Genomic DNA, 12,209 nt, shown 5'->3' with positions numbered 1-12,209 from the left:
CTCCTAAAATCCCGCTATAGTTAAAACGGCCGAGTCCTAAAATCCCGCCTCAGGTTGGTAACAAGAGACCATCTCCGTGAAAAATCCTTCTCCACGATTGTTGGGAAAGAGGAAGCAATAGTCAGGAGCGTACTCGCTCCCAATTCAAAGGAATATCTATGCTATATATGTCTCGTATGTTTCTTCTTATTTCTACCGCTTCGCTTCCTCTTTGGAATCCTCCGAGAGACCAAAAGAAGGAGAACAAAAGGGGAGACATTCCTCTCCTTTCCTCTCTTTTCCCGTCGATGGGCGCCTCGGATCTCCGCCTTTTGGTGCTCATTTGCTCGTGGGCTCTGATGGCGGGCTCCTCCGCGTGCCAGGGGCCGCCGGGGCTCAGCTCCGTCGTCGCCAGCTACAAGGGTGGCGAGACCTGGCTGAGGCACTACGACTGGACTTACTTGAGAGGTAGGTGGCACGGTCGTTCTCGGTTTCTTTGAGAAAATCTTTGCCTTTTTTTTCTGTTCTAATCTTGGTTTGGTTTGTTTGAGATAAAAACCAGATTTTGAGGATTTTTGGGCACCATGATCTAATTTTAGTGGTGCTTTGGGTATAAAGATCGAATCTAGATGACTTCTTTTGGTGTAAATCTTGAGGATATTGTAAATATGTTTGAGGGTAAAATTTTGATGCTGTTATAGCTCTAATAGCCGGCTGCGTCGCGTGACAGGGGTCGCGGGGACTAAAGCTTTGTGCTGTGGAGTTAGAGACTCGGTTCTGGCCATGTTACTGGAGTTACTGGAGTGGTGGGCAGGCCTCCTTTTTTCGGGTTTTTATGGAAAGCTCTGGATTCTTGTTTTTGCAATCTTGGTCTGGTTCGTTGGAGATAAAAGACCAAATCTTTATGGTTTTTGGGGTATAAGTTTTGACTTTTGAGGGTATTTCTCCATAATTGGTAATCAAGACGCTCAACGATCTTGGGTTGGAATTTTTAATGTTGGCCCTCTGTACCTTTCTCTTCTGAAGAGTTTTCTTGGTTAATGATTTGGCTGGTTTATTTTATTCCAAAATCAAATTTCGAGAAATTTTTGAGCAAGACTGTTTCATGCTCCTGGTGCTCTCTGCTTCTTTAACCAGTTTTATTTGATTTCTAGATTATCTTTCTCTTTTTTTTCATTTTTTTTTGTGTGTGTGTTTTTTTTTTGTTTTTTGGTGGGGTGTTGGGGGGTGGGGCGCTGTGAGAATTCAAGTTTGGTTTTTAGTCTAAGTTGCACCGCTTGATGTCTTCTAGCATCACCAGCATTGATAAAATAATTGGCTTTCGAGGATGAATTAAAAGTTCACGTCAAATTGAACTCTGGCTTTGTGCGATGGGAGTGGTTTTTGGTTTCTGTTTGGGGCCTTTTTATCTCGCTAATAATTGATCGCATACTTGAAATCGGTCAAAGCCCGTCACCCAATGGTCCTTCATCTTTTGGGAATTGCATTGTGTTTCTGTCTGGGAAAGAAAAATGATTATTATATTTCTTTGGTTTCTTTTTTATACTCTCTATGGTTTAGCTTTATTAGTCTGCCTTTTTGTTTTTTGTAAATAATATTTTTTGCACTTTTAGAGGGTAACTTGCACATCCTGCTATAGCCATCTTTCAACATAGTTTTTGTGGGTCCGGTGAAAGCTATACCTCTTCAGTTCACTAAGAAATAATTATGTTATTAAATGGTAGTTCATAGGGAAATGATAAAATTTGTGATTTTTCTTTGATGATTTGCAAAGAAAATATGTGCTTGTTGTTTACAGTGGGATATGGAAGATGAGTCACATTTTAAGGTGGAATAAATTTTGGGCTCTGTGGTGGGAACAATTTGAATTTCACTTTGATGATTTAATTGATGCCCTCCATGCCTGAAAGGCCAATAATCCTTCATTATGTGACGCTGTTTGTTCTTTTGATTCTGAATCCTCAGTGTCTGTGGGGAATTATGTCATATAATTATGCCAAAATCCTACCTTTGCAATTTACATTTTAAACAGCTAAGAGTATAAAGCTGCATTTAACCAGTGCATGTATTTTTAATAATTTAGGTACAACCATTTGATAATGTCCACCATGTTTTTTGTATAACTTTCTCAGCGAACAGATTTATTTTGGATGTAACTTCTATCCATCTTGTTTTGGGCCAGTCAAAAAAGTAAATAGAAGTGGATATGCTATATTGCCATCATATTCTCATGCTTTCTTAAAGAGTATTTTTTTCTGCCTCTGATTCACAATGCTGTTGCTTTTGGCTCCTGAATTACAGATGCAGTACTCCTCTTTTTTGGGCTTGACTCTCTCAGGGGTAATATCTTTGTTGCTCTTGAGGACCCTCGAACCCTGCCTCACAGTAGAAAAGTTCTATGAGCATATCCAATCTTTTCTTTTTGCAATTTTTTCAGCATATCCATTTTTGGATGAAGAATGCACTATATGTGAACTGTAGACTAATGCATAGGCCCCATATAAGCACATGACATCACCTTATTTGCACGAGCCTCACCAGAGAGCGGAAACATATAATGTTAAAATTGGTGCATGGGAGATACTATGTGATCATGTACATAAATAGGGAACATTGGCATGCATTCCTTGCATGATCATTGAATAAACAGCTAGTGCCCATCTTATTTAACTTAGATGTGGAGTCATTTTGTGTAATTATGCATGCCCTTTTTTTAATAAAACTTTTGTTTATTATTTTCTTTATTTATTTTTTGTGGTGGAGGCTGGTGAGGTTAGAAGGGTGAGACATGAGAATATTGTCAAGGGTAATGACGCTATAGGAGAGTTGATGGAGGCAAATGCATATTCATGTGGTACTAGATGACACAAGAATAGCAATAATAGTATTTTTCCCTTGCACATGTCTGTTTGAAATCATAATTAACCCTTATTTAAATATTTTAATTCTTGCGCTACTTTTTCTACTATTTTTGTCATTCTCTTCTGCCAATGGAGCTATTCCTGTTATGCTTTACCTTATTGTTATCTTGTCATAGCTTTTATATGTAATATGGTGTTATTACATGTTCCTAATAGCTCAAGGTGCATACAGTGTGCTTGTGCTGACAAGAACACATGACTGATTTTTGCCCTCTTCTCCTTTTGCCAAAGGGCTTGGGGTTTGTTCTTTTGAAACTGTGTATGCAGTGCTGATTTTTCTAATTTACATTATTATGTCAACATGAGTTAGTAGTCTAGCCTTTTAAACATCTGCTCCTACCTTCTCTTCTATTTTGCTGTCAATATTGATGCCAATGTCCTTTCCTGATTAAATTTTAATATCTCATAAGTTCACATGATCTTCAGAGTGCTGTGAGCTTATATCTATTTGTATGGTTGGATTTAAAGTAAGTTATTAGTGCTTGCCATCAGATATCTTCTAAACTTCTCAGTAACTGGATAGTTTAATTTGAAAATTCTTTGGTTTCTCAGTTGTCTCAACGACTGTTAGAACAGTGGTCCCAAAGAATTTGCTTATGGTTCCATTTTCATGTACTGGTATAGTAATTTTCTGGGTATAGAGATTCTAAGTTCTAATAGAAGCAAAAACAAGTATATTTTTTGATTTAAGATACCATTTATATTGATTTCTAGCTTAATTCTGTATTGCTTTTGAGAGCCTCAGCTTCTCATGCCCAATTGCTCATGTAGCAATGTTCTTTAGCTCTGCATTTACTTCAAATACTCAAGTATGCAGACCACTTAATCCTAAATTATACTCAACTCAATCTTCCGAAACCCTAGTCTCTTCATACTCTTGGAAATCTGTTCTTTAGCTCTGCATTTACTTCAAATACTCAAGTATGTAGACCAGTTAATCCTAAATTATACTCAACTAAATCTTCCAAAACCTAGTCTCTCATACTCTTGGAAATCTTTGTAATTTTGTCAATGAACCCTAGTCTCTTCATACTCTTGGAAGTCTTTGTAATTTTGTCAATGACTTGGCTTTTATTTTCTGCTGAATCATCTCCAGTTCATTTTCCAGTGCAGGTTTTCACTGTACATTAATTATCACCAGCCTGCTTCATTACTTGTGCAACTTCTCTAGAAACCACTTTTTCCTAGGCGATGTCGGTGCTTTCCTTATAAAGACTCTGACATAATTATGCCACAAATTATCTCCCCCACCCTCACCAAAAAAAAAAAAAGGATATTTCAACACAAAATACTTTTTATTTCTTATGTATAGTCTTGGAAACTTTTCTAGGCAAGCCTTAACAAGGATCTTTTCACCTGTATAGGAATAAGTGTGGAAACCCACATACCATATCTCACATTGACCATCCAGAAATCCTTGATAAACATTCTTCCACAGCAATACACATTTCTAATCCACATGCATTTAGGAGGGTTTCTTGGTTAATTTAGGAGACTATACTGCCCCGAGTTCTCTAGATTGCTTTACACACTGTTTCATGGTAAAATCCTCATTTAGGTTTTGTTTGGGAATTTGTTGACTTGCTTTGATTGCCAGACTTGTATTTTGTTGCCTATTGTTGTCTTAAAAAAGGGAAGAATGAGAGCCACACTTAATGTTCTGAAATAATTTTGTATTGGATAGACAATTTCTAAAAATATTTTTTAATGTTTCTTATAACATGGTGATGGCTTATGTTCTTCAGCATGAATATCATCATAGTTTTTTTTTTTTAATTTCCACTGGTATTGTGCTAATATTTCATTTGATCTTATATGGATGCTTTAATGCAGTTGAGCTGCCACCTTGGTTCTCTTCCATGGCCATGACTTTTTCATCAGACGTGGGCATTGTAAGTATGCTTATTAGTTAGTTAGAGTTAGCTTCTTTTTAAGCGACTTTTAAGATTTGCTTGTTCTTCTATATTATTTACATTATAAGTTTTCTATAAGGCCAAATTACTTAATTATGTCACGCTCCAAATCCGAGATATCACATGGTCATGCTACGAGGGATGGAACCCACGATAACACGAAGCTAATCTATCATAATCATCTAAAATCCATCAAATAAAAAGATTCAATTCCTTTATTCATCAGATAATTAAACCAATATTAGTTCAAAGCATCTAAATCCGAAAGTAAATACAAATTCATATCTCAAAATTTATAATTAACTATAAATCCGTGATCATAAAATAAACTAACTTTCGTTACCAAATTTTCAAGCTTGCTACGCAGATCTTCAAAGCCTGGATTTTCTTTATCGGTCCAGCCCTATATCTCTGCATAAAAAAAGAAAAATAAAAAGAATATGAGCTACACTAGCCCAGTAAGTAGAATTTGTGCTTCTTTATTGGATCAAGCATAAGTTTTTCATGATAATGCAATATTTAAAAAATAACAGATAATACAAAATAAGGTATTTCATTGAGCATATAATAAAACAAATCATAAACCAATAATACATGCATAAAATCATGTATATTTCACAATCATGAATCATAAATCATTTGTCATGTATTCATGTCAAGTTTCGAAATATTGCTCCCAGATATTCGTGCTAAGGTCATTATTATACCCGTGACAGGCCATGTTTCTTAATCGACAGAGTTCTTATTTCGTATGTCAACTTTATACCGTTGGCGGGGTCATGTTTCATGTGGATGCTAGCTTCAGATGTCGACCTTCCCATGTCGACCTTCCCAAAGGGATTCATTCATAGATAGCTATCTGAGAGCCTTTGAAATTTTATATCTTTTTTTAAAACATACATATACATAGATGGAAAAAATAATGAAATTCATGCTTCATAATCATGTTATTTTCATAAAATGCATTCATGAAATCAATGCTCATAATAAAACATGATTTTTGACTTCACTTATGATCCTTAATTTATGAAAAAATACGATTTCATCAATAATAATTCTTTGCATGATCATTTAAAATAAATAAGGAGCATAAGATCTACTTACCTCAATCGTCCTAGATCTTTAGTCTTCCTTAAATGAATCAGATAACTTATTTAAAATATTAAATCAGGATCAATTTTTTATTTCATATATTTAAAAAAATTAAATAATAATAGAAAGTGATTGACTGAATGATCAGTCAGATAAACCCCCAGGCACTAAATCGATTTGGGGTCATAGGGTCCCTAAAAGGGAAAAGATGGCTTGATATGGGGTCCATAGGTCTTCTTAGAGAGAGAAAAGAGGAGAGAAAATTTTAGAGAGATAAAGTAGAGAGAGAAAATGGAGTGAGAAGAGAGAAAAAGAGGGAGGAAGAGGAGAGAGAGGGGAAAAGAGGGAGGGAGAGAGGAGAGAGAATATCCTCTCTCTTCTTTTTTTCTTTTTCTTTTTTTTTTTCTTTTTCTTTTCTTTTTCTTTTCTTCTTCCCGTGGCTCACTTGGGCAAAAATAGGGGACTGTGTGGTCTCCCCTTTGATCGATCGATCAGGGACTTTAGCCGGCATGACGGTGGCCGACGGCAAGGAGACGACGATCCCGTGGCTCGGAGGGACCAAATCGATGGTCGGCGGTGACCACCGGTGCCGGAAGGCCAAGAAAAGAGGGGCGGAACATGGGACTTTTTTCTCAACAAAATCCGGCAACTCCGATCGCCGGTGATCATGCACACTGGCACGGGAAGGAAAGGGAAGGAGAGAAGGAGAGAAACCAGGGCTTATCTCGAGCTTCGGTGACGTCTTCGGTGAGAAATTGAGGCGAGCACGGTGACGGCTTTCGCGAGCAAATTCCAGCGATCCTTGCCGTTTCGCTCCGGATTCCTTGGTGGGAAGAAGGGAGAAGGGGTCTCCCCCTTAAATAGAGTCGGAGGGAGGAGTTTGACTCCTCCTCGGCAGCGTTTCCGACTCCGATTAAGAGTCGGTCGGGAGGAAGAAGGAGACTCCCTGAAGGAGTCTTCTTCAAATTTTTTTTTTTGTTTTGGGCTTTTAATGGGCCAGGTATTGCATTCTCCTCCCTTCAAATAATTTCATTCTTGAAATTAAGTTATGTTGTTTGAGATATCTAGGGTTCTTCTTGACATTATCTATAATAAAATAATCTACTGGTAAAAATTATCGGACTATGATTAGATTAGATTAAGATTTATAGTATCCTTTTATTATTAATAAAATCCTTCCTTATTTACAACTAATGTATTCTATAATATCTTTTGATTTAAAAGATTAATATTTCTAATCAATTCAGACCACCACGCTTTTGCTGCGCACTCTGATCTTAACTTATCAAATTATTTAAGTCTATTAAAAATAAAAATATCTTTGTATGTTAAATCATCAAGGATAGATCCAACTTGCAGATTTCATATAAAACTTAGGACAAAATTTTAAGTTTCCTTGTCATTACTATCTCTAAGGCATAGCACATCAAAATTAAATCTTTATCTACCTTCTATGTTTGAACTTATTACATAAGCTTCACCACTCCTCAAGAATCCCATATGTCTAAAATTAATTTGAGTTAACCTTCGATTTACCTTACAATCATTTAGACGATTTTAAGCCAACCTTTCTTTGCAAAAAAATTAACATCAAAATCAGCAAAGTTATCATGTCCTTTATCCATATAAGTTTAGCATTTCAATGTCATCGAATATACCCAACATAACATATCAATACTCCCACTTCATTCCAGGATTAACACTTCTCGTACTCAGGTCAACCCTACTAATTGGAATCCAAGATATAACTCATCAATTTTATTATAGACATCATATGCCACTTATGCATAAATTTTATCATAATACCTATTGATTCGAAATCAAATTATTGAATCCTTTCTTTTATATCTATCATGTTCCTCATGATCTTAGCCTCAAGTTCAAATATCACTAATGTCACAATCTTGAATAATAATAACCTTAAGCTCAAATACCACTTAAGTCATATTCTCTAGTGATCATAACTTAAACTTTATATCATTCTATTACATCTTTAATGATTATAATCTTAAGCTCTGATATTATCCATCATAATCCATCTATCACATCCTATTGATCATACATAAAGTTTTGATATCACTTCATAATCTCAGTGATCTTAAACCTAAGCTCTGATATTATTCTATCATATCCTAATCACTTATATCATAATCTCTAATGATCATAACCTAAGCTCTGATATCATTCTGTCACGCTTCAAATCCGGGACATAACACGACCATACTATCGAGGGATGGAACTCATGATAACACGAAGCCAATTTATCATAATTATCTAAAATCCATCAAATAAAAAGATTCAATTCCTTTATTCATCAAATAATTAAACCAATATTGATTCAGAGCATCTAAATCCGAAAGCAAATACAAATTCATATTTAAAATTCATAATTAACTACAAATCCGTGATCATAAAATAAACTAACTTTCGTTATCAAATTTTCAAGCTTGCTATGCAGATCTTCAAAGCTTAATTTCTTCATCGTCCTAGCCCTATATCTCTGCATAAGAAAAAAAAATAAAAAGAATATGAGCTACACTAGCCAGTAAGTAGAATTTGTGCTTCCTTATCGGATTAAGCATAAATTTTTCATGATAATGTAATATTTAAAAAATAACAGATAATACAAAATAAAATATTTCATAGAGCATATAATAAAACAAATCATAAACCAATCATGCATGCATAAAATCATGTATATTTCACAATTACGAATCATAAATCATTTTTGTCATGTATTCATGTCAAGTTTCGAAATATTGCTCCCAGATATTCGTGCTAAGGTCACTATTATACTCGTGACAGGGTCATGTTTCTTAATCGACAGAGTTCTTATTTCGTATGCCAACTTTATATCCGTTGGCGGGGCCATGTTTCATATGGATGCTAGCTCCGGATGTCGACCTTCTCGAAGGAATTCATTCATAGCTATCTGAGAGCCTTTGAAATCTTATATCTTTTTCTTAAAACATACATATACATAGATGGAAAAAAAATGAAATTCATGCTTAATAATCATGTTATTTTTATAAAATGCATTCATGAAATCAATACTCATAATAAAACATGATTTTTGACTTCACTTATGCTGATCTTAATTTATGAAAAATACGATTTCATCAGTAACAATTTTTTGCATAAAAATATGATCATTTAAAAATAAATAAGGAGCATAAGATTACTTACCTCAATCGTCTAGATCTTTAGTCTTCCTTAAATGAATCAGATAATCCTATTTAAAATATTAAATCAAGATCAATTTTTCATTCCATATATTCAAGAAAATTAAAAATAATAGAAAGTGATTGACTGAATGACCAGTCAGATAAACCCCCCAGGCACTAAATCGATTCGGGGTCATAGGTCCTAGAAGGAAAAAAGATGGCTTGATATGAGTCCATAGGTCTTCTTAGAGAGAGAAAGGAGGAGAGAGAAAATTTTAGAGAGAGAAAGTAGAGAGAGAAAGTGGAGTGAGAAGAGAGGAAAAGAGGGAGGAAGAGGAGAGAGAGGAGAAAAGAGGGAGGGAGAGAGGAGAGAGAAAATCCTCTCTCTTCTTTTTTTTTTTTTCCTTTCTTTTTTTCTTTTTCTTTTCTTTTTTTTTTCTTTTTCTTTTCTTCCTTCTTCCCATGGCTCACTTGGGCAAAAACAAGGGACCGTGTGGTCCCTCCTTTGGTTGGTCGATCAGGGGCTGCAGCCGGCACGACGGTGGCCGACGGCAAGGAGATGACGATCCCGTGGTCCGGAGGGACCAAACCGGTGATCAGCGGTGACCACCGATGCCGGAAGGCCAAGAAAAGAGGGGTGGAATAGGGGACTTTTTCCCCAACAAAATCCGACAAATCTGGCCGCCGACTAGCGATCATGCATACTGGCACGGGAAGGAAAGGGAAGGAGAGAGGGAGAGAAACTGGGGCTTACCTCGAGCTCTGGTGATGTCTCCGGTGAGAAATTGAAGCGAGCATGGTGACGGCTTCCGTGAGCAAATTCCGGCGATCTTCGCCGTTTCGCTCCAGGTTCCTTGATGGGAAGAAGGGAGAAGGGGTCTCCCCCTTAAATAGAGCCGGAGGGAGGAGTTTGACTCCTCCCCGATAGCGTTTCCGACTCCCTGCGGGAGTCTTCTTCAAGTTTTTTTTTTTTTTGGGCTTTTAATGGGCCGGGTATTACAAATTATGTCTTGGACTAAAAAACCACGTGTTGTGCTTGTATTGGTCAATGACAAGTATATAGCATGTCATGCAGTGTCAGTGTTAGTCATGTATTTGTCCACATGCTAGGGTTCATAGCAGGAAAAAAGGTGCCACGCCGGTGTGCATCTTTTTATTCTGATCCATGAGAGTCGGCATGCACCGACATGGATAGATGTGGACCGGCATGAGCTAGTCTGCATGATGTAAAGTTACATACCTGACTACTTGCTGTGTCATGCATATAGCTAGCTAATGTGGTACATATCATTTGATGCAGACTGGAAAGCACTGGTACACAACCTAAATTCTTGGTTATTAGTGAGACTAGGTTGACTCCTACGTGGTCATTTCTGTTATGTACCACGATTTCAGATGCATGAGACTGGTGATTAGGCATTGAATCAGTCATAAGCTGCATATGTGGATCTTTTGCATTGCAAATATTGATCTGTAATTTACTCAGCGATGAATAGAATTTATACACATTTATTCTTTTTCCTTATGATGCATCCGAAAATATAACGGCAAACTGTCATGCCTATGCACTCTTGTCCTATATTTATTTATATATGTTAATCAATAACTGACTTCATACAATTGGAGCAAGTCCTATGTTCAGTCAATTCAATGAAGCACTACTGAAGCTATGTAAAGTGGATCTGATATGTTGTTAAATGAGCATTGCAAGAGTGGAATTAATCCTAGATGGGACAGGGATGGGACCTTAGTGGTGCTTATATGCTCATGGGCCCATCCACCTACTAGCTTAAACCTTTGGGTTGGATTTTAACAATAAGAAGCTGCTATAGTTTATGTATGTATTGTATATATTGCATGTGTTGCTTGTATTACTATTATTCATGTTCTATGGTACCATGGGTTATTGCCTTAGTTGTAGGTTATGCAATTCATTTCGCCCACCTTCCACAAAATTCTTTGGACCTTAAGTCTTGCAAAGTTTACCATAACTTTTGGCACGTTCTCTAAAACACTAACAATTGAGGTACACAAATAGTTTGCAATAAGTACCTAAAATAGAGCTTCACTTTATAGCTATAGTCTTATAGGACTACTGCAACTTGATAAAAGCGATAGATGGATCTGCTGGTTTATTGATCTAAATTTGTTTTATCAGGAACGAGGTTTTCCATACGGAAATGAACTGGGCGGTATTGGGCACAGCGTACCATACTGGTACTAGTATACAGTACAGGGGAACATACCAATACTTGGTATGTCGAACCAGCTCAGCACCAATGCAGTAGCAGGGTGGCACCAATATAGGGCCTTGAGACGGCATACCTTGATCAGGAAGACTCTTGAACAAACATTGATGGTCCAAATTCTGAAGGCAGATTATATTGACAACTAGGTCTTGGATTAGGATCCTTTGTTTCCTAGTATTTAACTTTCTACACACCATGGAGAAAGCATGAGAAAAAAGAAGATATGAGAATAAAAGAAGAAAAGAGATCCAAACAAAATTGACGCTGCACCTTTCTACAGTATCTTGTCTTTTGGAAGACTAACTATAGTTTTTTATAGAATAATCACATCTACTACATGTTTCGGAATTTTGTTTATTGTTCTCTGACTTGCATAGTGCCAGAAATGTGCTTAAGTAGAAGTTGTCTACTAAGTTGTTTAGTTTGTATCATGATGTTTCTTTTACCCTCTGGCTTATGATTTTATAACCCAATCTTGCAGGATGAGGAACAATTGAAACTACTTCCAAAGAGTACACTTCCTCTGATATGTTTCAAAGAGGGAAGTCCACCAATTCCAGATATATCAGGTACTTTTTGAAAGATTCATGTGTGGTACTGGATTAACATTTCTACTGATTTATTATATCTGTTGATTGTTCGAATGCTTACACACACAGATATATAATGTGTTTGTGTATGCATGATTGTAGTTTGTCACTTTTTGGGATATGCTGGTCTGGCAAGTTGACCAGACTTATCACTTTTGATGCAGCATATTGCACTCTGTTTTTCTATCCCACCAAAATACTAGTGTTCCATTACCATTTCAAATTTTCAATACAGTCTGCATCATAGTTTCTGTCCCACCTGGAAGCTGGCATGGCATTATTTCTGCAGTACATTGCATCA

At 36.5% G+C, this 12,209-nt stretch overlaps 1 protein-coding gene across 1 annotated transcript in view; it reads left to right on the top strand.

The window, feature by feature from the left end:
• LOC105043048 (uncharacterized) overlaps window positions 1-12,209 on the top strand; it is a 28,255-nt gene continuing 16,046 nt past the window's right edge. The window contains 4 exon segments of the mRNA XM_073256229.1: window positions 1-447; window positions 710-895; window positions 4,734-4,792; window positions 11,800-11,887. Coding sequence (XP_073112330.1) covers window positions 159-447; window positions 710-895; window positions 4,734-4,792; window positions 11,800-11,887 — 622 coding nt within the window. The 5' untranslated portion in view covers window positions 1-158.

The sequence above is a fragment of the Elaeis guineensis genome, chromosome 4 (assembly GCF_000442705.2).
Source record: "Elaeis guineensis isolate ETL-2024a chromosome 4, EG11, whole genome shotgun sequence".
NCBI lineage: Eukaryota > Viridiplantae > Streptophyta > Magnoliopsida > Arecales > Arecaceae > Elaeis > Elaeis guineensis.
The sequence above is the reverse complement of the archived record's forward strand: the minus strand, read 5'-3'. Positions and strand labels throughout refer to the sequence as shown.